Source organism: Ornithorhynchus anatinus, chromosome 2 (assembly GCF_004115215.2).
Source record: "Ornithorhynchus anatinus isolate Pmale09 chromosome 2, mOrnAna1.pri.v4, whole genome shotgun sequence".
Lineage (NCBI taxonomy): Eukaryota > Metazoa > Chordata > Mammalia > Monotremata > Ornithorhynchidae > Ornithorhynchus > Ornithorhynchus anatinus.
This window is the reverse complement of record NC_041729.1, coordinates 42,297,137-42,324,182: the sequence shown is the minus strand read 5'-3', so window position 1 is coordinate 42,324,182 and position 27,046 is coordinate 42,297,137. Positions and strand designations below refer to the sequence as shown.

The 27,046-nt window shown below is 40.2% G+C and overlaps 1 protein-coding gene across 2 annotated transcripts in view; it reads left to right on the top strand.

The window, feature by feature from the left end:
• Positions 1-23,947, top strand: part of DNAAF5 (dynein axonemal assembly factor 5) — a 66,349-nt gene extending 42,402 nt beyond the window's left edge. For both annotated transcript variants that reach the window (XM_029058451.2, XM_039911089.1), the window contains exons 9-13: positions 4,767-4,914; positions 9,715-9,865; positions 13,452-13,608; positions 22,140-22,331; positions 22,858-23,947. In XM_029058451.2, coding sequence (XP_028914284.2) covers positions 4,767-4,914; positions 9,715-9,865; positions 13,452-13,608; positions 22,140-22,331; positions 22,858-22,994 — 785 coding nt within the window. In that variant the 3' untranslated portion in view covers positions 22,995-23,947. The remainder of the gene's footprint in view (positions 1-4,766; positions 4,915-9,714; positions 9,866-13,451; positions 13,609-22,139; positions 22,332-22,857) is intronic.
• The last annotated feature ends 3,099 nt before the right edge of the window (positions 23,948-27,046 follow it).

Below are 27,046 nucleotides of genomic sequence, written 5' to 3'. Positions count from 1 at the left end.
AACTCAGCAGCAACTGGATTCTGGATTCTTGATCCAGAATCTGGCCTATCCCAGTGTTCTTTTAGGCAAGCTCAGACCTGGAAATCAGTGGTTTCAGAACATGTAGAAAAAGTGGAGAAGGGCCTAGAAAAAGATCAACCTTAAAGAAGAAAGAAAAATATAGACATTCACTTAAAATATCTAAAGGCTGTTTTACAGACCGAACAGATTTTTCTAGGAAAATTGATGCTATTTGTTTTGAATTTTGGATACACCTGTTATGACCCGACTCTGTGATTAACCTGAAAATATGCGCAAGTATTTTATGTCCCTTTTCTCTCTTCACCCTCCCATCCCCACTCCTTTCTTTCTTTGCCTGCAGCAATTCACACAAAGAATTGAGTGTTTCTTCCTAGTACGGGTAGACCTTGGAGAAAAGGTTTGAGACCTAGCAACGTTATTACTTGCATTACAGAATTAAACATTTTAGCATTAACAATCTTAAAGTGCATCAGGCCAAGCACTGCAAGACAGTGAAATCAGATCTAGTCCCTGTTCTACATGGAGCTTACAGTCTAAACAGTGAGGAGAACAATTATCTTATATCCATTTTGGAAATGAGAAAACAGGCAGGTTAAGAGATTTTGGCCAAGATCATGAAGTAGAGCATCCTGACTGATAGACTCCTGCTCTTTCCAATAGGACACACTACCTCCCAAAATACTTTTGCATGCATTTTTACCAGATTGTCCTCTATCAACCCTGGGAGAGAGGTTATAAATTACAGTTACCCCCATTTTTCAGATTGGAAACTCAAGATATGGAGGATTTTTAGAAGCCCTTGTTAACACATTCATTCTCCTCCTTCCCTGCCTCACTGCAATTTTAATTAACTCCACACTATGTCGTGCTCTCATTCTTTTCTCTCCCACACCCCCCCAATCATTGTTTACAGTTATGTGAAATAAAATGTAAGCCTTATTTACTGTTTAAAAATCTGGGTGGGGCAAATATGCTAGTAAATACCATATATCAGAGGCTTTTACTAATCTAAAGTCTTTTGACAATAGAAAGCTTTCAATTTCCAATGGTTAGGTTTTCTTTAGTCCTCCTTTCATAACAGATCTGCAACCAAAAGTCAGTTGGTGAATAGAGTGGTGGAACAGAGTAGGAATTTCCATATCTTTTCCCCCTTATTAATAGTTCTCAGACTTCTTCGCAGGTTCCTCCCGTGCCTCCCACTCCCTAACTGTGGGGGTCCCTCAAAGATCTGTTCCTGGGTTCCCTTTTACTCGTCATCCACACCCACTCCATTAGAGAACTCTTTCACTCCCTTGGTTTCAACTACTACCTCCAGGCAGTTGATTCTCAAATCTACATCTTTAGTCCTGATCTCTCACCTTCTTTGCAATCTTGCATTTCCGTCTGCCTTCTTCAAGACATCACTACTTGGATGTCCTCCTATCACCTCAAACCTAAAATGTCCAAAACAGAACTCCTTATCTTCCCACCCAAACCCTATACTCCCCCTGACTTTCCCATCACCATCCTTCCTGTCTCACAGGCCCGGCACCTTGGCATTATCTTTGACTCCTCTTTCTCATTTAACCCACGTATTCAATCTATCACTAAATTCTGTGGGATCAACCATCACAATATCACTAAAATTGGTTGTTCCCTAAATTACTGCATTAGCTTCCTTGCTGACTTCCCTGCCTCCTGTCTCTCGCCACTGTGACCGTACTTCACGCTGCTGTGCAGATCATTTTTCTACAAAACTGTTCAGTTCGTGTTTCCACACTCCTCAAGAACCTCCAGTGTTATCCATCCACCTGCCCGTCAAACTCCTTAACAATGGCTTTAACACAATCACTTTGCACCCTCCTACCACACCTTGATACTCTTCCACTACAACCCAGACCTCACACTTCATTCCTCTAATGCCAGCCTACTTACTGTACCTCGATCTAGTTTATCTCGCCGCTGACCTGTAGCCCACATCCTGCCTCTGGCTTGGAACACTCTCCCTCCTCATATCAGACAATTACTCTCCCCACCTTCAAAGCTTTACTGAAGGCACATCTCTTCCAAAAGACCTTCCCTGACTAAGCTCTCATTTCCTCTTTTCCCACTCCCTTCTCTGTCACTGTTCACCATTTGGCTAGAGGGAGGAAGGGATAGGTGGATTTTAGCGATGTAGTGAAGGTTGAGCCAACAGTATTTAGTTACAGATTGAATATGTAGGTTGAAAGAGAGAAGAGGAGTCGAGGATAACACCAAGGTTACGGAGTCGTGAGAATGGTGGTGCTACGTACAGTGATGGCAGAGTCGGGGAGGACAGGGGTTGAGTGGGAAGATAAGGACTTCTGTCTTGGAACGTATCAAAATAAGTATCCAACTAAGATACTTATCACAATTCTTTCGTTATGGATTTAGAACTGTTCTTGTAAGCACCTACCTAACACCTAATTATTTTCCCCCATCAACGGACTAGGAAACAGATACGAAGGGGGATCAGCAATTCATCCAAGTCCTCTCAAGCAGCTGGACAAAGTAGAAGAACATTTTTCCATCTCTCTACTGAAACTACAGTCAGTTCTGCCATAACAAGTGTTTCCATTACACGTTTTGGCCAGAATGTTGCTAGGCAATCAGGGAACGACAATGCAAAATTGTTTGCATATAGTGCATCATGGTGTGGGAAGAAACAGTTTATAAGCTGTAGTAGAGCCAGAGTGTATAAGAGTATTAGAATACAAGTTTTTCTTAATGTGAGTTTTTTCATGAAGAAAGCTTCGGCACTGTAGATCTGGGTCTGCTTCCTTACAATAATGGATTAAATTTCACTGTCTTACCTTCTCATGAAGAACATTTTATTCATAAGTTCATTATCACTTTCAATTATTTGAAATGATTCTCTTTTTTTAAGAATCAATTTAAAAAAAAAAACCACCCTGCACATTCGTTCTTACCTATTCCGGAATTGCTTTTTTATCTGCCTTTTAAAAAAATATTTTTCATCCATTTTACATCTTGCTTTGATTCTTTGCCATAGGAAAAAGAGTAAACCTGCGCCAAGCAGTTTTATGGAAGTTACAATTTTTATCCTGCTTCTCCAAAGCCCTTATATTTCAAAGCGGCTACTTAGGAGTATATATAGTATTACATGCCAAATTTTTGTACATATAGTAAAAGGTAAGGTGCATGGTTAGGAAACAGTTTTTCTTTAAGGGGAAAAATGTCTGGCCAGATTTTGTGAAACTCCTTTTTTTTCCCCTTATGCATGCATTTTATCATAACTCTTCGGCAAATATTGGGAGTTGGATACTACTGGATGTTCTCCTCCTTGTCTGATGGAGGAATTTCTAGACACTTGTCTGATGTATGAGTGTAGAAAGAAAATAAATCCAGAACGATCTGAGCAAACACTTGGCGTTCACCCATGATAGCGATAGCCTGTTGTCAGTGCTTTCTGGCTTGCCGGCTACAGCAACTCCTTTTAACATAATTCTCATTTTCCTTTCATTCCCCCACATAGCATCTAATTTAATGAGGCTACTCCCTCCTAGTTCCTCGCTTTTTTTCATTCTGTAGGAATTTGACTCTTGTATGATACTGTAGTTTAGACTTAACCTTTGTTGTTTTGTTCATTCTGTGCCTTGTATCGAAAGGTGCTTTAGCGACATTTAAGTTTTTAATATTGGAGTGATGCATATTTTTTTAGAAGTAAAAAAATTCATTGGCAAAGAGATTTAGAAACCAGAATATTTTATGGCTTGTGTTATTGTGCATTTCAGTTCAAGTCTAGACACCAGAGATTATTTTGGTCCAGCCCTTAGACAATGAATTTCCAGATACTGAATGCTTTTACCATCGCCTGGAATCTTCACTAAAGTTTACTAAAATTTTCATTTGATTCTTCTTAATTCAGTAGGTGAATTTAAGGGGGTCACTGAAAAATTGTGGAAGTTTCAGAATTGTTTGGGGAAAAAATTAACCATTTAAATTGTATTCACTGATTTGGTTTAATTTTTAAAATGTTTCAAATTGCTATTGATGTTCAGTTACTGAATTTTATGAGACAATATTTGGAAAAGTATTTTGTAGGAGGGATGTGTGGTTATTTTGACTAGTTTTTATCAAATCAACATATGAGGTAGGATGATTGTAAACCAAAAGTTATAAATAAAATCAAATGCAAACTTGACTCAACTATTTTCTTCAAAAGTGGCCTTTCTACCTTTCAGTTTTGCACACTTTTGAGGGGGTAACCATTAATGCCTCTTTCTAGGTTTCTTTGCAAGGGTGGATGCAGTGTGGGAATGAAAACATATTGACACAAGCAGAAGTTTAGAGTTGTTCGTTGGGGTTCAGTTATTAGAATTCCAGTGTCAATTTTATTGAGTGACTATTGTGAACAGAGCACTCTACTAAATGCTTGAGGAACGGTCAAAGGAAGTAAAAGGCGTGATCCCTGTCCTCGAGAAAAATACAGCTTAATAGAGAGAGTAGATGGGCAAATATGCCAGAGGTCAGATAAAGAAATAGAGTATCGGTAATAGGCACTAATGTATAAATCAGCATCCAGCTGTGACTGCTAAGGCAGCTGCTGTGATGCATGACTCAGAAGATGAGAAAGTTAGTTACTGAATGAGTAATGGAGAGGGTCACTTTTTTAAGAGGGTTTGAAGGACTGGAGGGATGAATCCGAGAAGGAAGGACATTCCCAAATTAGGAGCCGAGAGGAGAAAAGATTCGTTTTGAGGGTGTCTGTTTTTGTTTTCCAGGTCCTGTATTAAGTGAAGCTCTTCATCACTTCATTTCCATTCTTAAGACATGTCTTCAGCCAACCAAAGATCCAAAAATGCGCTTAAAGCTTTTCACTGTTTTATCACAACTACTACTGAAAGCAAACAATTCTGTTAACTCACAAGGGTAGGTATGATTTTTGACTTCCTATGCACAGCAGGCAAAATCCAATTTCATTCTTAGATTGAGGCCGTGATCGTTATTTTATCCTTTGAATACTGCAAGAAGTGAGACAGCAGTTTGATTGCCTTTCCAGGGTAATGTATTATTTTGCTATTTCTGGGTATTTTATTAGATCTGTATATGCAGCAAACAGAATGGCTGAAGGTGAACCAATCATTCTATTTAAAAACAATGCAAGGGTTAAATCCAAGACCAGAAATGATTTGAATCCAAGGCATTTTAGGACATATTATTAAGTCTCTCAGGGGATTGTTTATGTATTAGCTGTATATATTTTGTAATAGCTCTGGGCATTTTAAAACCATAATCAAAGAGATATTGTTACTTTTCCTTACTTTGAAATGTGAACCCAAAATAGTTTTATAGTCTACCAAAATGATTTTAGACTTATTGCATTTGAGCTATTTAAAATTTTGGTTTTGGGATCTAGAGAGATTAATTGTAATTATATGAAGGGAAGATTGACACTTAAAATGAATGTTTGAATCATGCTAAAAGTAATTATTTTGAACAAGATTTGATCAAATATATTTTTTCCTAGGTACCATATTTGAATATCTAGACCTTATCCTTCAAAGTACTAGCAGAAAGTTTGCACTATCTTAATCTTCATGTATAGAAAATTGTAAATAATAATTATCTTTCCCAGCAAATAAATGCAAGATACCCTTGCATTTCTCTATGGATTCCTAGGTTCCCGTTTGCATGACATTCCAACTGAATATTTGTGGTGTCCAACAGTCTTAGAATTTTTCCCCTCATAGGTGAAGAAATCACAAATAGAGGTGCTTCTTTGTTTTTAATGTATTATAAAGGTTTGTATGGAAATAATTTGCCTCTTCAAGCTTTCTGAGTTTAATATTGGTATGTTCCTGCACTTGGGCATCTAGCCAGCTCAATCACATTGCAGGAAATTTTGTTTCCTGGGTTGTCTGAAAAAACTTCAAGCTACCCTAAAACAATAGTAACGTGGATCTTTGTCAGGCATCATAGATAGAAAGATAGATAGATTAGCCCAGTGGCCCAATTGTGATAATGCTCGGCAAGAAGAAGCGTGGCCTAGTGGAAAGAGCATAGGCTTGGGAGTCAGAGGACCTGGGTTCTAATCCCAGCTCTGCCAAATGCTTGCTGTGTGACCTTGGGCAAGTCACTTAACTTCTCCATTCCTCAGTTCTCCTATTCTCCCTCCTGCTTCATGAGCACTGTGCAGGACAGGGACTGTTTCCAACCCAATTCACTTGAATCTACGCCATAGCTTAGAACAGTATTTGAAACATACTGTTTCAAATACAAATACCATTTTAAAAAAATGCTCTTCACATATTCATATCCACACCTTCAAATAATTAAAATAAAGCAGTTCATTGACATCTTTCAGCCATTATCCCTTTTGGGTTTTTCTCAGAGAAGCAGCTCAGGGAAGCACTGCAGGGCCATATTAAGAAACTCCATTTGAGGACAAAGTTAAGCACTGCCAAGTGACGGATTTCAAAGAGGGGCTGGATTGCTAGAGCAACGGGGTTTAAAAGATTCATTCTATTGTCACTGTTACTCGCAGGGAAGAAAGTTAACTAAACAACACCAAGGGACACTATAATTTAAATTCCCGTAGGGAAATTATCTGTTGAACTTGAGATCAGGAAAAGTAAACATAAAGTCCTAAGTGAATTGATTTTTGGCTTTTGAGGGGGCACAAATATCTTGAGGGGTTCTTGCAGTAGGACTGTGGAGCGAAGCCTACTGGTATTTCATTTTTCCTACTCCAAGCTCTTGGGCCAAATAAGATCATTGATTGATGGCAACAGGATCCTCTGTGTAGCACTAGCCTGCAAGGTCAGGGTGAGTGGGAAACATTTAAGTATTCAGGTTGGGGTTTTTTTATAGTATTTTTTAATGGTATTTGTTAAAACACTCATTGTATACCGGGCACCGTACTAAGTGCTGGGGTAGATACAAGCTCATCCGATTGGACATAGTCCAGGTTCCACCTGGGACTCACAGTCTTAGTCCCCATTTTATAGATGAGAGAGCTGAGTCAAAGCTCAGTGAAATTAAGTGACTTGCCCAAGGTTACACAGCAGATAAATGGCAGAGCTGGAATTAGAACCCAGGTCCTTCTGACTACAAAGCCCCTGTTCTTTCCACTAGGCTGCGCTACTTACGTTTTAGAGACTTGGAGTTATAAAGAGTGATTTTAAAGAGAACAAGATGCTTTACAACATATGTTCCTTAGTAATTTATTCCTTTGGAAGAATTTACTCACCCAGAATAATTTGGCCCCATAGACATTAAAGAACAGTAAAACACATAATTTAGGGGCCCAAATTTTAGCCAAGATTTATGTAGGGGATGGAATACATTAAGTCAACTTTACTATGACTCCATCTGATTCTGAAGTAGTTTGTATTTGCTCTATAGTATTATCGACCGAAATTCATAGGAGAGCATTGTCATATGGTATTATCTTTACTGAAAATAATTATTAGCATATGCTAGGGGTTAGTGGGACTGTTCAGGGCCTTAAAGGTAGCCCCTCTAAACCATAAACCCGCCTATATTCAGAAGAGGTGGCAGAATTGCAAGCAGCAAAATGCATTAGACCCTGTGGGAGCTACAGCTGTGCTATGTGGTACTTCTCTGATAATTTTTTATTAGATCCTGGAACAAGTAGTTTAATTTGAAGGAGTCATTTATCAGTTTGTTAGGCTTTTTTCCATTTGACAGAATAAGCAGGCTATAATTATTAGATTTAATTTTGGAGAGGACTTGTTTAGACCTTTGACTCAGCATACTTCTCATTTTAGGGGAGGCACAAGACAATCTAGAGTTGATAGCTCTTCACATGAACAGGTGTGCATTTTCCTTTACACAATAGAACTCGTTATTTAGAAGTAATTTGCCTTTTTTCTTCTCCAACATTTTAACAATTCAGATTGACAGGTTCCGATTTACCTTGTTAAAGCAGCTCCTGTGTGGCCCACAGTCTTCCTCTTTCTAATTGTTTTATCTTATTATTCTTGGTTTGGCTCACTGATGCTAAATGCAAGACATTTAGGAAAAAAAAAAATTCCCAAAGAGTAAGCCATTGTGGTTCAGCAGAAAATTTTAGACATTACCTTGAAGCTTTGACTTTTTCTTTGGGGTCATTTAATGTGGACCACCTTGAAGAAAGAGAAGTAGGTTTTAAGTAAAACTAACAATTCCTCTTTAAATCTTTCTACAGGAAATGACAGCCCTGAGCTTAAAAATGAAAGCCCCCTGGAAAACTTAATTGAAGTTGTAAATCATATCATGTTAAACAAAATGTACTTTCATAAATTGTCTATCTGCATTTGTTGATTCCTAAGTGCCACCTGCTGGAGAAGAAATATAAATCCTATCTATATAGGAAACTAATCCAAGTTTCCTATAAATGTTCAAAGCTATTAAAACTAAAAATGGAACAGAGCAAAAAAGTGAACTTTTTAATGGAGCGTGTAGTTTAACCGATAAGAATGCACCATTTTTCAAATATTGGCTTTGTGTATATGTGATTCAAGCACTGGGTGAAACCCTCTATTTCAGTCCTAAGATTGTATCTCGCAATCTCTTATCACTCCAGTATAACACCTTTCCGGTGGGGAGTGGAGTGCCAAATTCCTGAGGAGAATCCCCTGAAGGGAATGCCAGGGGAAGTGATATTTGTGCTTCTATGATGATATCCCTTTTGATTTAATAATAATAATAATAGTATTTAAACTCTTACTGTGCACCAAGGACTGTTTTAAGCGCTGGGGGGTAATCAGGTTGTCCCACATGGAGCTCACACTTTTAATCTCCATTTTACAGATGAGGTAACTGAGGCACAGAGAAGTTAAGTGACTTGCCCAAGGTCACAGCAGACAAGTGGAGCTGGGATTAGAACCCATGTCCTCTGATGCCCAAGCCCGTGCTCTTTCCACTAATGATGGATTATCCTTTTATTTCCTTAGGCAGTTACACATTGCTTCCTTCTGGTCGGACTTTGTTTGGAACTGCTTTTCTATGAAAGGCAGAGGCCAGGACAGGTTGACCAAAGTGTTCCCAGAGCAGGCCTAGGAGGGCTGGCAAGAACTCCCGACAAGCACTGGAGGCTGGGGAGTGCAGGCCCATTGCCTCATGACAGGACCAAAGACCAGGTGCCCTCGCCGCCTCCCCCCTTGTAAGCCCAGTGTGGGCAGGGATTGTCTCTCTCTGTTGCTGACTTGTACTTTCCAAGTACTTAGTACAGTGCTCTGCGCACAGTAAGCGCTCAATAAATACGATTGAATGAATGAATACAGAGAGAGAACCTCATTTTCAGACTCAGCTGGCTTGGAATAAGTCCTGGCCCCTGTGGATTTCTCCATCAGTATATTTTGCAGGCCGGAAAGCCAGGAGTGGCGATTTGCCTTCCTTTGGTGGGCTCTTAATAGGGAGTCTAGTCCAAAGTCTTATACATCCCTTTCCAAGGTTTGTAATGTGCATAACTCGTCTTTGTTTTTCAGGTTTTCTATCTAAGGATCTATTTCTGCTTCCACTTTAAAATGGAGATTGTTTAGGCTGGAGAATATTTTACTCTCAGATGTTACAAGCAGGATTTCCTTTTTACCTTATTTTTGCATTGAGATAGTTTAATATTTTTGTTTCATATTCATCAGGTTCTATTTTTTCAAGTGAATTTTCTAAATTAAAACTATCCCTTCCGAGCCACTCTGCTTATCGTTTTTCTCATTCTGACTGTAGACAATTTCATGAATACCTTGAGACTATGATAAAAGACATATTGGTTCCAAATCTGCAGTGGCATGCTGGAAGAACAGCAGGTGCCATCCGAACCACAGCCGTATCGTGCCTTTGGGCTCTTATTTACAGCGAGATGCTGTCAACAGAACAGGTAGGATGCCAATTTTTTTTTCATCGTATCCAAAAGAGCCCAAATTGTTCCTCCAAACTCCAAATCATTAGTAAATATTAGACCGACTCAAGTAATAATGAGATTTTAAGGATGGATTTTACATGTGAAATACAGGGTGGTTTTTTTTTTAATGGTATTTGTTAGATGCTTACTCTGTGCCAGCCCCTATACTAAGCCCTGGGGTAGATACAAGCTACTCAGTTGGACACAGTCCCTGTTCCAAATGGTGATCCCAGTCTTAATCCCCATTTTACAGAGGAGGTAACTGAGGCACAGAGAAGTTAAGTTGACTTGTCTAAAGTCACATAGGAGACAAGCAACAGAGCTGGGATAATCAGTAATAATAATAATAATAATAATAATGATTTTGGTATTTGTTAGTGCTTACTAAGTGCCAGGCACTGTACTAAGGGCTGAGGAGGATACAAATGAATCGGGTTGAACATAGTCCCTGTCCCACGTGGGGCTCACAGTCTCAATCTCCATTTTACAGAAGAGCTAACTGAAGCAGAGAGGAGTTAAGGGACTTGTCCAAGGTCACTTAGAAGTCAAGTGGCAGAACCAGGATTAGAACCCTTGACCTTCTGACTCCCAGGCCTGTACTGTATTCACTGCATCATGCTGCTTCTCAATCAGTCAGTCAGTCTTATTTATTGAGCACTTACTCTGTGCAGAGCACTGTACTGAGTGCTTGGTAGAGTATAATAGGACAGAATTGGTGTACACATTCCCTGCTCTCAGTGAGTTTACAGTCTAGAAGCTGCATGGCTTAGTGGAAAGAGCAGAGCTTGGGAGTCAGAGGTGGTGGGTTGTGTGACCTTGGGCAAGTCACTTCACTTCTCTGTGCTTCAGTTACCTCCTCTGTAAAATGGGGGTTGAGACTGTGAGCCCCACATGGGACAGGGTCTATGTCCAACCCAATTTGCTTATCTCTACCCCAGTGCTCAGTACCTGACTCATAGTAAGTGCTTAACAAATACCATAATTATTATGAGTCTACTAACTCTGTTGTACTCACCTAAGAACTTAGCTCAGTGCTCTGTACACAGTAAGCGCTCAATAAATGCCATTGAGTGACCAAGTCACCATTGTTATTGTGTCACTCTAGGTGCACCCTGCCAAAAGTGAGGATGTTATCCTGTACTTTAGGTGTCCCATTTTGATTGAGGTGTTTCTTTCCGCTTAATTTGAAGGCCAGTTGCAAATTGAGGAGAGTGGCAGCTGCATTTTTTAAATAAGACCCTAAGGATGCACTAGGAAGGGGATTGCCCTTTTATTGTTGCATAAATACTGGTGATTCTGTTAAGCTTTTACTGGGTATCAAACACTGTGCCAAGCAATGGCATAGATACAGTACAGATCAGATAGAAACCCTGTTCCAGATGGGGCTCATAGATTAAGGGGAGAAAGAATAGGTATATCATCCCTACTTTACAGATGAGGAAACTAAGGCACAGTTAAATTAAGTGACTTGCCCAGGGGCCCACAGCAGGCAAGTTGTGGAGACAAGATTAGAACCCAGGTCTCCTGACTCCTAATCCACTAGGTCTTGCTGCTTTTCAAGGACTACAAACATAGAAAAACTCAAGTTTTTGCTTCTGCTAAGAGAACATTGGTTAGTATGCAAAAATCAATCAGTGGCATTTACTGAGTGCTTACTGTGTGTGCAGAGCACTGTACTAAGCACTTGGGAGAGCACAGTTCAACAGAGTTGGTGGATAGATTCCCTTGCCTACTACGAGCTTGCAGTCTAGAGTAAGCATTAGCAACAAGAGAAAATGTACAGAAAATAACACTTTTAAATTTAAAACTGCTCATGGAGTGTATGAGCAACACCTTTCGTTATGCCCGTTTGATAGAAGGTCGTTTCAGACATTATATAGTTACCTTCTTGAAGCCTGATTTCAGAATATTAAAATTCACCAAGACATAGTTTTCACTGAGCTACCAAACTACAGGAATAATAATAATAATAATAATAATTGCGGCATTTGTTAAGCACTTTTTAGGTGCCAAGCACTGTTCTAAGCTCTGGGGTAGATACAGGGTAGTCAGGTTTGACACACTCCCTGTCCCACGTAGGGTTCACAGTCTTCATCCCCATTTTACAGATGAGGTAACTGAGGTGCAGAGAAGTGAAGTGACTTGCCCAAGGTCACACAGCAAACACATGGCAGGGCTAGGATTAGAACCCATGACCTCTGACTCAGTCCCGTCCTCTTTGCCCTAGGTCACGCCTAGCAGAAAGCATAGTAGTCGCGGTTGGTTTGAGGAACCAATTCTTAAAATTCAGTGAAAGGATATTCTGTGGGGAGAGCATAAAAAGGAGAAATGAGGATCTAGTCTAATTCCTTTAAAGTTGTACTATCCTGCAAAAGGCCTTAAAACCTTCAGTGATATGAACAATAACCCCAGAACTAAAGTTAAGATTAATTATATTTGGGAAAAACAGAGCCTGTCTGAGGATAGTCTGTCCACTGAAGGCTGCCGTGATTCTGGATAAGCAGTCGCGGACCCCAGAAACTGACCCGGCCCCTGGATGATTTTTTTTAAGGTTATTTGTTAAGCACTTACTATTATGCTAAGCACTGGGGTACAAGCTAATCAGGTTGAAAACAGTCCCTGTCCCACATGGGGCTCAAAGACTTAATCCCCATTTTACAGACGAGGTAACTGAGGCCCAGGGAAGTGAAGTGGTTGCTCAAGGTCCCACAGCAGACAAGCGGCAGAGCCGGAATTAGAACCCAGGACCTTCTGACTCCCGGGCCCGAGCTCTTTCCCACTAGGCCACGCTGCTCCTTCAGTTCTTCCCCTGAGCCAATTCGTCTAGTTCAGGAAGCTGGGGAGAAGAATTGGGAATCTCTTTCCTTGCCCTGTCTGGTGCCCCAGGCAGCTAGCTCATCATTCAGACCATACCACCATTAAGTGCTGCCAGAACAAGTAGTTAGAACAGTCAGAAGAAGGAAGTCAAGAGAAGAAAGGGCTTGTACAGCAGGTATGGAAGAGAGAGAAGGGAAAAAGATAGGGCACTGCTGCTCCTCATCTCCTCTTCTCTTGAGGTTTTAAATCCTGACTTAAATAGCTCCTAAAATAGTTTTAAAAGGGAATATTCTGAGACTCTAAGAGCCTATCTCCTTAATAACTTCTTTGCTCAATGATTCAGAAGAAGCAGTTTCAAGATACAGTGTAAAAAGTACCTATGCTTTGCCCAGGAAATGGAGAAAAATCAATTGAGGGAGAAGGGCATTGTGGGAGGAATGAACATCCAGAGGGAAGGGACTCCAAGGGAAATGTGAGGTGGAAATGGGATGTTCCTGCCCCACTGCCTGCTCTTCCACAGTAAGGGCATCCCAGTAAGGTTGCAGAGAGGGAGAGGAATTATTTTCCATTCCTTCACCCCAGGCAATCCCACATCGTTGAATTAAAATCCCTTTCAATATAAGGGAGAAGCAAGCTCAGCGTGTCTGTGATTTACTGTAAAATAATTTCTAAGGAAACAAAAACCATTGTGATTTGAAAGATGGCTTTTTAACAGTGAAATTCCTAATGCTTATATCAATTGTAGGTTTTGGAAGTCCAAGAACTGTTGCTACCTCAGATCATCACCACTCTGGAAGAAGATTCTAAAATGACTCGGCTACTGTCATGCCGGATTATTAGCATATTTTTAAAATCCTGTGGGGATATGATTGTTCCTGATAAGTTACTCAAGATTTATCCTGGTATGACATTATTTGAGTCCATGTATACTCTACAGTTTATGTAACATCTTTCTAGCAGGTATATACATTCATGTAAAATTCTTGTAGAGAAGCAGCATAGCTCCGTGGAAAGAGCCCGGGCTTGGGAGTCAGAGGTCATGGGTTCAAATTCTGACTGCCACTTAGCTGTGTGACTGTGGGCAAGTCATTTAACTTGTCTGTGCCTCAGTTACCTCATCTGTACAATGGTGATCAAGACTGTGAGCCTCACATGGAACAACCTGATTACCCTGTATCTACCCCAGTGCTTAGAATATGCTCTGCACATAGTAAGCACTTAACAAATACCAACATTATTATTATCATTAATTTAAAAAACCTTAATTCAGCCATGCACCGTAGAATCTGCCACTGGTCTGACTTTGTGTTGCTTCTATTTTTCTGCAGTTGTTTGAAAATATCTTTTTCAAGAGTGCACACGCTGGTTGTCATGTCTCTTTTAATGACTATCTTCCTGAAGGCTGTTGGCTTCTTTCCCATAAAAGGTCCTCAAAGGTGATTTGTAAGAATTAAAGAGATGAAGGAAGGCTATTTAGTCCGTAGGATGCCCATATATTAGCCATGATCGAGCCCCAAAATGTAACCCAGGAAAAGATCAGGGAGAAAATTCAGTGGAAATGAAGAAAGATGTGAATAAGAGAAACAGTATGGCCTAATGGTGAGAACATGGGCCCGGGTGTCAGAAAGACTGAGTTCTAATCCTGGCTCCACAACCTGTCTGTTTTATGACCTTGGGCAATTCATTTAACTTCTTTGAGCCTCAGTTGTCTCATCTGTAAAATGTGGGGATTAAGACTATAGCCCCAGTGGGACAATGACTGTCTCCAACCTGATTATCTCGCATCTACCCTAGTGCTTAGAGAGCAATGCCTGGTACATAGTAAGCACTCAGCAAGTGCCATTTTAAAAACAAATGACAACTAAAAAAAAAAAAAACAGCTGAAAGGGTAGATTTTCTCTGCCATCCACTAGGTCGTTTCAGGATTTGGACATAGAAAATTACTTAACAGGGTCAGGAGAAAGGAGAAAGCTGACTCTAAGCAAGCCAAACCAGTCCTAACTCCAGAGCACATTCAGCAAGTGCCACAGAGGGATTTTTTGACTGTCGATCAATGATATTTGAGCTCTTACTGCGTGCAGAGCACTGTACTAAGTGCCTGAGAAAGGACAGTACAGTAGGATTGGTAGTTGCAATCCCTGCTGATGAGGAGCTACAGACAACTCCAAAGGGAGGGCAGAGAGAAATGAAAACTACTCACAAGCCAGAAACCTCATTTTAGCCAAGCGTTTCTGTCTTTTTTCTAGCACATACTTTGTCAAAGCGGCTCCCACACAGCCTAATTGACAGACCTGTATTCGTTCTCCCTTCCCCACCTTTGGTGCAGATGATATGGGAAATGGTCAGAGAGATCCAATGTATATCAGTCTTGAATTGTGAGGATTTAAGAACCCTGGCCTATTAATAATGTTCTTTAAAAGCTCCACATCAATTTGACATTTATTCTGAATCATATAGTGTTTTATAGGGACCTGACAACCTAAAATGTGGACAGTATTAAGGCAATACTGAAATCCCGTTGGGCACCAAGTACCTACTCCATCTGAACTGTTTGACAGGATGGTCCTTGCTGAGCAATAGGATTTCAGTATCACCTGGCAGTGTTTAACACATTTTGGGCTGCTAGGTTACTATAACCACTACGTGATTCAGCATCTGTGCCAAATATATTTGGAGATATCCTAGCTGATGAACCTCAGTTACTTCCAGAGAAGAAGAGTCCATTTTTTATGTTCAGTTCTTAGGCTTCCTTTCGTGAGCCTCTTATACATGTGCTTTCATCAGGGATGTCTGACTTTTTTTTTTTCTCATTCTATCCATGCTATTTTCAATTTACCTTTTGCTCCCTTTCAGAAAATACTACTCAACCTCCCTTTTATTCTAAAATGACTCAACCTCCCTGAAAAATCCTAGTCCTTTTTGGTTTCTTCTTCATGCCCTGCTTTGTTTTTCCCCAAAACCTATCAAAGCATTTCTGTAACAAGTGTGGTTTGTGTTGCATCACACGCAGTTTCCTCTGTCCATTATATTCCCAAAACATTTCACTACTTGTTACTATGAAAAATAAAAGAGCCGAAGGTTTTACTGCACACAGAGTTAGTCTTGATACGCTCCAGGAAATATATTGCATGGCCTAGTGAATAGAGCACTGGCCTGGGAATCAGAAGGTCGTGCGTCTAATACTGGCTCCGTCACTTGTCTGCTCTGTGACCTCGGGCAAGTCACTTTGTTTCTCTGTGCCTGAGTTACCTCATCTGTAATATTGAGAATAAGACTGTGAGCCCGATGTGGGACAGGGACTTTTTCCAACCTGATTTGCTTGTATTCTCCACCCAGTGCTGAATACAGTGCCTGGCACATAGTAAGTGCTTAACATATACCACAATTATTATCACTATTATTACTTCGTGAAATGTGTGCCAAGCATAATGCCTTCCAATTGTCATTGAAAAGCTTGTGATTATTCTTGAGGATGATGGAGTCTCCCATCAAGGATGAGCCTCAGTCCTGTAATAATAATAATAATTACGGTATTTAAGCGCAATGTGCTAAGCACTGTTCTAAGCAATGGGGTCTTGTCTTATGCCGTCGAGTCGCTTCCGACCCATAGCGACACTATCAACACATTTCTCCCAGAACGCCTTCTCTCCATCTGCGATTGTGCTGGTAGTGGATCCAGAGTTTTCTTGGTAAAAATCTGGAAGCGGTTAACATGTCCAAACCGATTATCTTGTATCTACCCCACCGCTTAGGACAGTGTCAGGCTCATAGTAAGCACTTAACAAATGCCGTCATTATTATTATTATTACCACTGCTGCCTTCCGTGCAGTAAACTTGTCTCTGTCCTCGACTCTCCCGTGCTGCTACTGCCCAGTACAGGAGAGTTTTGACTTGTAGCAGATTGTCACCCACTGGCTAGCCACTGCCCAAGCTAGGAATGGAATGGGTAGGCCTCTGTTTGACCCTCCCGTAGCCGAGACTGGTAGAGTACTGGAAGCTCTCCGGGTGTGACCCTGAGAGGGTGAAGCACTGGGGTAGATACAAGGTAATCAGGTTGTCCCGTTTGGGGCTCACAGTCTTAATCCCCATTTTACAGATGAGATAACTGAGGCACAGAGAAGCTAAATGGCTTGCCCAAGGCCACACAGTAGACAAATAGTGGAAATGGGATTAGAACCTACGTCCTCTGACTCCCAAGAGCGGGCTCTTTCCATTAAGCCACGCTGCTTCTCAAGCCACGCTGTGACCTCAGGATGGCGAACTTATGCAGAGGAACTGATTATGATGCTAGTGGCTTGTGAATGCCACTGACGCTGTCTTGTCCCTGCCCGTTGTGTTGCCACTGGGTCATCAGTCAGTCATATTTATTGAGCACTTTGTGCAGAACACAGTACTAACGCTTGGGAGAGTATTCATTCTTTCTATCATTTTTATTTAGAGGTTACTGTGTGCAAAGTACTGTACTAAGTACTTGGAAGAGTGCAGTGTAACAATAAACATTCATTCAATAGTATTTATTCATTCAATAGTATTTATTGAGCGCAGAGCACTGTACTAAGCCCTTGGAATGTGTAGTTTGGCAACAGATAGAAACAATCCCTGCCCAATAACGGGCTCACAGTCTAAATGGGGGAAACAGCAAAGCAGAACAGAACAAAACAAGCAGATACATTCCCCGCCCACAGGGAGTTTACAGTCTCGAGAGGGAGACAGATACTAATATAAATAAAGTACAGACATGAACAGAAGTGTTGTGGGGCTGGAAGAGGGGGATGAGTAAAGGGAATGAGTTAGGGTGACGCAGAAGGGAGTAGGAGAAGCGGAAAGGGGGGCTTGATCAGGCAAGGCCTCTCAATGAGCAAGTGGATGAGGAGAGATGCCTCCCAACACCAGATCTTCTGCTATCTCAGAACAGCATTCTTTCCTCTGGACCAAAATCAATAAATAAAAATCTAAAACTTTTGGGATGTTGAGTGGCAGTCCTGAGAAGTAAATGGGAATTTTGCTCCTTTTTAAAACTTGGCTTAATGGAGTCAAGATTTTTACAGTTAAAATGCATTTTCGTTGTGATTCTTCAAGGCAGAAAAAAATAGGTTAAAAAAAACACCATACAGAAATTTTTCCCATGTTACTGAAGTTCTGTTCACATGTAATAATTTTGGATAGCTGCAGTTTTCTTCCTTGAGGGTAAGAAAACAGAAGTGCTCATGGAGATTATTGATGAACTGTTTAGAAGAGGTGATGATCATTAAGATCAAATCGGTCCCAAATTTGAATTTCTGGCACAATTGTCAGCCATCTTAACACTTAAATATCTGCCTGTTCCCCAGCCTCAGCACAGACTGTGAGCCCCACGTGGGACAACCTGATTACCTTGTGTCTACCCCAGGGCTTAGAACAGTGCTTGGCACATAGTGTTTAACAGATCCATAATTATTATTTATTATTATGTACATATGATTTTTCAGATATATACGCATTTATTTTGTAAATATTTTTATCCCCGTTTCCATCATTAGAATAAAAGCTACATGTGGAAAGGGAGTATGTCACTTGCTTGTTTTGTACTCTCAAGCGAATAGTACAGTGTACTATGTGCTCAGTAAATGTCTTTACTACAGCTAATGCAACATTCATTCAATCGTATTTATTGAGCGCTTACTGTGTGCAGAGCACTGTACTAAGCGCTTGGAAAGTACAATTCAGCAATAGAGACAATCCCTACCCAGCAACGGTCTCACAGTCTAGAATGGGGGAGACAGACATCAAAACAAGTAAACAGGCATCAATATAAATAAATAGAATTATAGATCTATATAGAGCAGCGTGGTTCAGTGGAAAGAGCCCGGGCTTGGGAGTCAGAGGTCATGGGTTCTAATCTTGGCTCCTCAGCTGTGTGACCCTGGGCAAGACACTTAACTTCCCTGTGCCTCAGTTCCCTCATCTGTAAAATGGGGATGAAGACTATGAGCCCTTCGATGGGACAATCTGATTACCCAGTATCTACTCCAGCGCTTAGAACAGTGTTTGGTACATAGTAAACACTTAACAAATACCAACAGTATTATTATTATTATTATTATTATTATTGGAGAAGCAGTGTATCATCATTATTATTATTATTAGAGAAGCAGCATGGCTCAGTGGAAAGATCCCGGGCTTGGGAGTCAGGGGTCATGGGTTTGAATCCCGGCTCTGCCACTTGTCAGCTGCGTGACTGTGGGCAAGTCACTTCACTTCTCTGTGCCTCAGTTCCCTCATCTGTAAAATGGGGATTAAGACTGTGAGCCTCACGTGTGACAACCTGATTACCTTGTATCTATCCCAGCACTCAGAACAGGGCTCTGCACACAGTAAGCGCTTAATAAATACCAACATTATTATTACTATCCATATACATCATTAACTTAAGTGAGGAGGAGGCAGAGTTTTGTTGATCTGACAACTCTTTACTTTTCTTAGCTACTCAGTATGGTGGATTTTTCCAGGGACCATTTTGTTAACTGGTATGGATGGGGAACTTTTGAGGTTTATAAAAGTAGGACATTTGGAATGTAATCACATCGTAGGTTATTTGCAAACGGCGCGGCTAGCAGGCTGACAGCAGAGGGAGCAGCGTCCTCACATTATGCTGCCTGACACCTCTAAGGGCTTGCCATGTTTTATACCAATCAACCTTCCACCTAGGGAAAAAATACTGAAAAACCTTCATCTGCATGGCTACGAAGAATTTATTAATAAGGCAACGGCAGTTTTGGGGGCTTTATGCATTACACTGTAGAAGTACAAAATTATTTAGGGACCCTACTGATGTGTGGTACAAACTATATTGCTAAAAATCATTGCTAAAGAGAATCTCCAAGACAACTGCGGAGAGAAACTGTAAATGAGGAAGTGGAACAGAAAAGCCTGTTTTAGAGAACTGTATCCTTTTCCTGAAAAGCCCCACCAGACATTCAGCTCCAACATCATTTTTTCCTGGTCTAGCAGTGTGGCCTGAGAAGCAGCGTGGCCTAATGGACAGACCATGGGCCTGGTAGTCAGAAGGACCTGGGTTCTAGTCTTGGCTCTGCCACCTGCTGCTCTGGGACCCTGAGCAAGTCATTTAACTTCTCTGGGCTTCAGTTACTTCATCTGTAAAATGGGGATTAAGACCGTGACACCCTCATGTGGGACAAGGACTGTGTCCAACCTGATTAGCTTGTATCTACCTGAGTGTTTAGAACAGTGCCTGGCACATAGTAGGCACTTAACAAATACCACAGTTGTTATTAGTGCAAAGAGCTCAAATCTGTCCATCTGGAGAACGATTGGATTGTCAGGAGACCTGGGTTCTAATCCTGCCTCCACCACCGGCTTGTTGTTTGACCTTGGGCAAGTCACTTCACTTCTCTGATTCTCAGTTTCCTCACCTCTAAAATGAGGATTAAATGTCTCTTCTCTCTCCCTTAAACTGTGAACCCCTTGTAGGACAGGAACTGTGTTGGTTAGTAATAATTACTGTGGTATATGTTAAGCCCTTACTTGCGTGGCAGACATTGTACTTAGCCCTGGGGTGAATGCAAGCAAATTGGGTTAGACACAGCCCCTGTCCCAAATAGGGCTCAAAGTCTTAATCTGCATTTTACATATGAGGAAACTGAGGCTCAGAGAAGTTGTGATTTGTCCAGTCCACACAGCAGACAAGTGGCGGAGCGAGGATTAGAACCCATGACCTTCTGATTCCCAGGTTCTGGCTCTATCCACTATGCTATGCTGCTTCTCTGATTATACGGTATCTACACCAGTGCTTGGTGCTTAGTAAATGCTTAACAAATTCCTGTATTTTTATTATTAATAATAATCATGATTAATATTAATCACTTATTATTTTTCATTTTCCTTGATGGATTAATTCTGCCTTTCCCATCACAATCAATGGTATTTATCGAGTGCTTACCATATGCAGAGTACTGTACTAAGTGCTTGGAAGAGTGCAATACAACATCCTAAACACAACTATCCATTATTTAACACTTTTGCAAAACATTTTGGTTCAAATATGAACTGCAGGGATGGGCCTCAGCCAAGAAAGGAAAAAGCCATGTGAACCCAGTAAGCAACAGACCCCAGGCTACACAAACTGTTGTCATGAGTTTCACATAGTTTCTCATAGGCAGCAGAGTCATATGGATATAGATATATTCTCATTTAATCTTTGCTTTGAACTTTACTGCTAATAATAATAATAGTGATGGTGGTATTTGTTAAGCGCTTACTGTGTGCTAAAAACTGTATTGAGTCCAAGAGATCACAATCTAAATACTATACTGTCATTAGACAGTTATGCTATTTGTTCTAAAGCATTTTTAAGTTAGTTTCCTCAAGAAGTGAATTAACTAATGTTGTATTGCACTTGGAATGCATAAAATGATCTCGTTTTTTAAAACAATGCTCAACAGAGCTGGTCCCTTCCGTCCCTTGCACACAGTAAGCACTCAATAAATAACATTAATCGACTGATTTATTCCACTTCTCTCTACAAATGGCCACTAAGTGAAGCCTGAATATGAATGACAGTTTTGAGAAGATGCAGAGTTTCTTTGTTTTATGGTACTTATTAAGAGCTTACTGTGTGTCAAACACTGTTCTAAGCACTGGGACACATACTAGTTAATTAGGTGGGACTCAGTTCCTGTCCCGCAGGGGGGCTCACAGCCTTAAGTAGGAAAGAAAAAAGGTATTGAATCCCCATTTTGCAGTTGAAGAAGTTAAGTGATTTGCCCAAGGTCACTAGAGAAGCAGCGTGGCTCAGTGGAAAGAGCATGGGCTTTGGAGTCAGGGCTCATGAGTTCGAATCCCAGCTCTGCCACTTGTCGGCTGTGTGAGTGTGGGCAAGTCACTTAACTTCTCTGTGCCTCAGTTCCCTCATCTGTAAAATGGGGATTAAGACTGTGAGCCCCACGTGGGACAACCTGATTCCCCTATGTCTACCCCAGCGCTTAGAACAGTGCTCAGCACATAGTAAGCGCTTAACAAATACCAACATTATTACCCTGCATGCTATTGTCAGAACAATTCATTCCATCGTATTTTAGTGCTTACTATATGCAAAGCACTGTACTAAGCAGTTGACAGAACCGGGATTAGAACCCAGGTCTCATGCTCTTTCCACTAGACCACGCTGCTTCTCTTAGAGTTTAAACTGAGTTTACAGGGCTTCCAGTTGTCCCTGGTAAATATCCTGAAGCCCAGAATACAAGGGAAGACGGAAGAACTGGAACCTACATACATGTAATAAACTTACCCTGGGCATTCAAGGTTGATGAAGACTACCAATTGGTATTGGGAAACTGCAGAAAGTATTTTTTAAATCTGTTAAAATAGAACTGAGATGTATAACGGCATTGAATTTTAAATCTCCAGATAACAATTTTTAATTGATTCTTTTAGAGGTCCTGAAACGAATGGACGATGCTTCAAATGAAGTACGAACAGCGGCAGCTAGCACCTTAATTAGCTGGCTTAAATGTATCCAAAATGATGATGGAAAATTTGTTTTTCAAAGCAATATTCAATTTCTTTATCAAGAGTTATTGGTTCATCTTGATGACCCAGATAATGGCATCCAGAATGCAGTGTTAGGTAAGACCTTTAATGAACTGTGACTTCTTTTTTAAGTGCTCTAAGAAATATCTAAAGGTGGAAGGGGGCATCACCCTATCCGAACAATTAATTCTAGAATATTAGCGTATAGACAAAAATCCTGATAATCTGCATGTTAATTGCAAGCTCCTCCCCTCTTCAACAAGAGCAACATAGCTGATTATCAAGAACACGGCAATTAGTTTGATTGCTTCCATTTATTTTGGTGTATCGAAGGGGAGAGTAAATGGGTTAGGAGTAACTGGAAGGGGAGAAGTTTTAAATAAAATGGCCCTTCAGTTTGTGAAAGGCTGTTCATGCCTAATGGTTGGGCTTTACAGATCACACCGACAATATCACTGGATATTTTGTAAATGCTTATTTGGATGATTCCATCTGTTGATTTGCCTCTGCATATGAAACCCTTCTAAAATGGAGAAGTACATTTTTCATATGGATTGGGTTTGTATGTGGTTTCTGTTTTGGTATTTTGATGTTTTTTTCAAAGCCTGCTACTGTTTTACAGAGGTTTTAAAAGAAGGAAGTGTGCTGTTTCCAGATATACTGGTGAAAGAAATTGAGTCAGTCAAACATAAGCATCGATCTCCAGTCTTCTGCGAGGAACTACTACAGCACGTGCAGGCAGATGGAGTTGCCTTCTAAGTATGGAGTACTGAAAGTTGTAACTTGAAAATTGTTTCTGGAATGTAAAATATTTGTTAAACTCTTGGCTTTTTCTGGATTGGAGTTAGTGACTTTCAATTTTAACCAAAAATTATACATTTTATCAATATACCATAGAAACCAAAGGATGAAATAAAAAGAAGGTGGATGTTTTATGCTCATTCAGTAGCCCAGGAAAACTCATTTAATGTTGTCCGGCAAACATTTTGAATATCTGATTGTTTTTCAAAGAGCAGTTTAAATATTCATTAAATGACCTGTGTCAGATTCATAAAATTCACTCAGAATTCTGCTGTTTGCATGGTTGAAATTAAAATTAAATGGCAGTTACCAACATTGGCAGCAAAATCCGTCCTGTTTCCTGTTAAACTTTTATGCTCTGCTCGGTTCCTGGAACTACTGGTCCCACCTTGTGCAGAGAAAGAGCAGGTAATGTGCTGGTGATGGTTCACTTTCCATCGTAAGAAAGATATTTCATCGTAGTTATTATGCTTTGGATTTAGTAGGTTACTAATGTTCAAACTCGCCAATGTTAAAAAGATTATGGTATTCTGAAATGCCATTTGGAAAATATTACAAATTGGGTTCTGTATACTAATAAATAGGAAAGTGGAAATTCTAAAAATGTCAATATTTAAGAGCCCCAGTTTGGAAGCATGAAAGGAGGATTGGGTTCTTTTTTTGCTGATTTATGAACTAGAAAAATATAGTATTTTTAATTTTTACATTTATTTTAATAGAACTACTGATTTTTTGAACTTTCAACACCAGAGTGCTTTGTAGATTTGAATGTTTAAAATATAAAGTATTTTTATTACCCTAACAAGCAAGTATGCCATGTGTTTTTGAGTGACTTGATTTTTCAAGAATTAGATTTTGACATTTTAAGTCCCATATTGTTGAAAAATTTCATTAAAATATTTTATATTTGAGGGATGTTTGTGAGTTATTTGCGTATACTAGAAATTTTAGAAACTCATCATTTTTCATTGCTTTAAATTCAGAAATTGGAAAAGATGTTCGCTCAGCCTTAAAGGGGAAGAACGCCATCTCATTACATTAAGAGAAGCAGCGTGGCTTAATGGAAAGAGCACGGGCTTGGGAGTCAGAGGTTGCAGGTTCTAATCCTGACTCCGCCATCTGTCAGCTCTGTGACTTTGGACAAGTCACTTAACTTCCCTGTTCCTCAGTTACCTCATCTGTAAAGTGGGGATTAAAACTGTCAGCCCCATGTGGGACAACCTGATTATGTTGAATCTCCTCCAGCATTTAGAACAGTGCTTGGCACATAGTAAGCACTTAACAAATACCATTATCATCATTATTATTATTATTACCTCTTCATAACTGAAACAGATGTAAAACTTCTGAAACTTGCACTTACCAGGATGTAAATCAGGGTGTATCTTACAGGCCCAGTTCTGTTCCCTTTTTTTGGCTGGTACAGAGAGAAATGACTTATTGACCCAAAGGAAGGTGATTGAGTTTTCTTTATATGTCATCAAATCCTCTGTGTGTGTCTATGTGTATGTCTCCTTTCTTGAGGATGCTACTAATGGGGATATTCATGTGTATGTGTTTGTGATTCTTTCTTCAAAGTGCCACTAACAGGAATGGGTATATGTGCATGCATGATTCTGAAAAGACCCATGCAGGGCATTAATAGTAATTAGAGAGAAGTAAAAAGCCTCATCTCTGTGCTTCTATCCACTAGGTCATGCTGCTTCTCAGAATCGAGGAACAGCATGGCCTAGTGGAAAGAGCACAGGCCAGGGAGTCAAAAGACCTGGGTTCTAATTCCGGTTCTGCCAGTTGGCTGCTTTGTGACCTTGGGCAAGACACGTAACTTTTCTGTGCTTCAGTTTCATCAACTGTAAAATGGGGATCCAATTAGCCTAGTCTTCCTGTGTAAACTGTGAGCCCCATGTGGGACAGGGACTCTGTCCAACCAGATACCAGATTAACTTGTATCTCTTCCAGCACTTAGAATAGTGCTTGACACATAAATAAGTGCTTAACAAATGCAACAATAATAATAATAGTAATTGTTGTAGAAGAGGGGGCTGCAGCTTCCTCTCTGTTGCTGTTGGTCCCCTTCGAGACTGTGAGCTCATTGTGGGTAGGAATGTGCCTGGTTTTTTCTTATAATGTACTCTCCCAAGTGCTTATTACAGTGCTTTACACTGATTGAATGAATGAATGAGTGAATGCTACCAAAACCAGGACTTTAATTGACCCCACCAGTCCAAATTTAAGGGTTGGAACAAGGGGCAAAATTCACGACCCTCCTTGGCTGTCACGTTTATCCTTTGCAGATAGGTACAATATCAATGATTCATGGTGAATTAAAAGAATAGGAGTGGCTTTTTAGGCAAAGAAGTTTGAGACTATTTGAAAATATACTAGAATTTCTAGTATATGCAAGTGAAAATATCACTTCATCATGTCTCATAATGGCTTAAGCCCTTGGACAAAAATATATGTGAGCAACGAATAAGCGAAGAGTGTCAACCAGGGATTCAGAACCCTGGGGGGCATTTCAGAGGACTCAGGGCTGCAGAATTTTTGATCGACAATGGAGCCAGGTAGGCAAAAAGAAACTGCCTTATAGAAGCAGGTGATGAAAGTATCTTGCTCAGCACTGGAGGTACTGAGGCACGGCAGAGCTATTTTTGTTTGGTCATCTGCTTTCGCTGCTGAGAGAAAAGACAGCTCTCTTCCTGTGAGTATTTCTGTTTTCCCCATGGGGTAACGGTATTGGTGGAGAGAGTAGCTGTAGTCTGCTTGAGAGGACAGTAGGCATAAGGTGTAAGTGCACGAGGGATGGGAAAAGAGAAGGGTTCTTAAAATAAAAGCCTCAAGGCCACATGTGGAGTATTTTAAAATGGTCACAAGCCCAAGGAAGAAGGCGTTCACCATTTGGATTCAACTGTTGTTGAACCAAATGGTCTTTCTTTAGCACTTACCTGCTTTTAATGCATGCTGGTAAAATTGTATTTCATTTTTATAATTGCAGGCATCAAACGGGATACTACCTATAATGACATGAAAATGCTGCCTCAAAGATGAAGTTAAACTGAAATGTGACTATTTCTGTTTTCTCTGGAATAATTGTTAGATCTTGATAAAAAAAGTTTTGTATTTTTTTTCTCATTGAGCTTCTGTGGATTAGCAGCACTCAGATATTCAGGGGCTCCTCAGTGTTCTTAATTGGCTTCATGAAAGTAGTGCTAAGCAAAAAAGCATTAAAGAAAATAGTTTCCCATAGGAAATAATTTAATGAGCATTAATACAGTCCCAAGGTTCAAAAGACTGACTGAAATATATATTAAAAAAACAGGGATAAGCATGCAGAAAAATCATTTATATAAATGCATTATGTAATATATAATTATGCATTTATTATTTTCATGACCAAATAGCACCACACATGTTCCAATAACTTTAAAATTAACTCTTTACATATGTACACATTAAACAGAATTTTAATTCTGTTATAGGGCTTCCAGGGCTGTTTCTGGACCATCTGAAGCAAGGTATTCAGATACTCCATAATTTGACTGTTTTAGTGGTGGTTCAGTCTATGGCAGGGGCAAATCTTTAATCGGGCTTTGAACAAAAATGCATCAAGCTTCATTTGCTTCTTGGTCTTTTTCCTTTTCTTTTTTTTAATATTTGTTTAGAGTTTGGTCCATGTTTGGATCAATTTCTGAACACAAGTGGATCATATTTCCTCCAAAAATTTAAAAATACACCTCCAAGATATACTGTGGTTGAGATCTTTGTCAGCGCCATTGGCTAGGTCTTCTTCCAGGGCTGTCCACAGATCCATTCTAATTGGCTCCTCATCCGACAGTTCTTCCTGGCGATTCAACCAATTCGTCCTCATGGGATGGTTCTAAGACACCCATGCCCAGTGTCTTTTCAAGAGTGATATTGTTCTCTTTGGCAGTCTGCATAATCTTGTCAAAATCTTCGCAATCTGGCCCACAGTGCCTCTAAAACCCTGGATGGGGATTTAGATTACTATT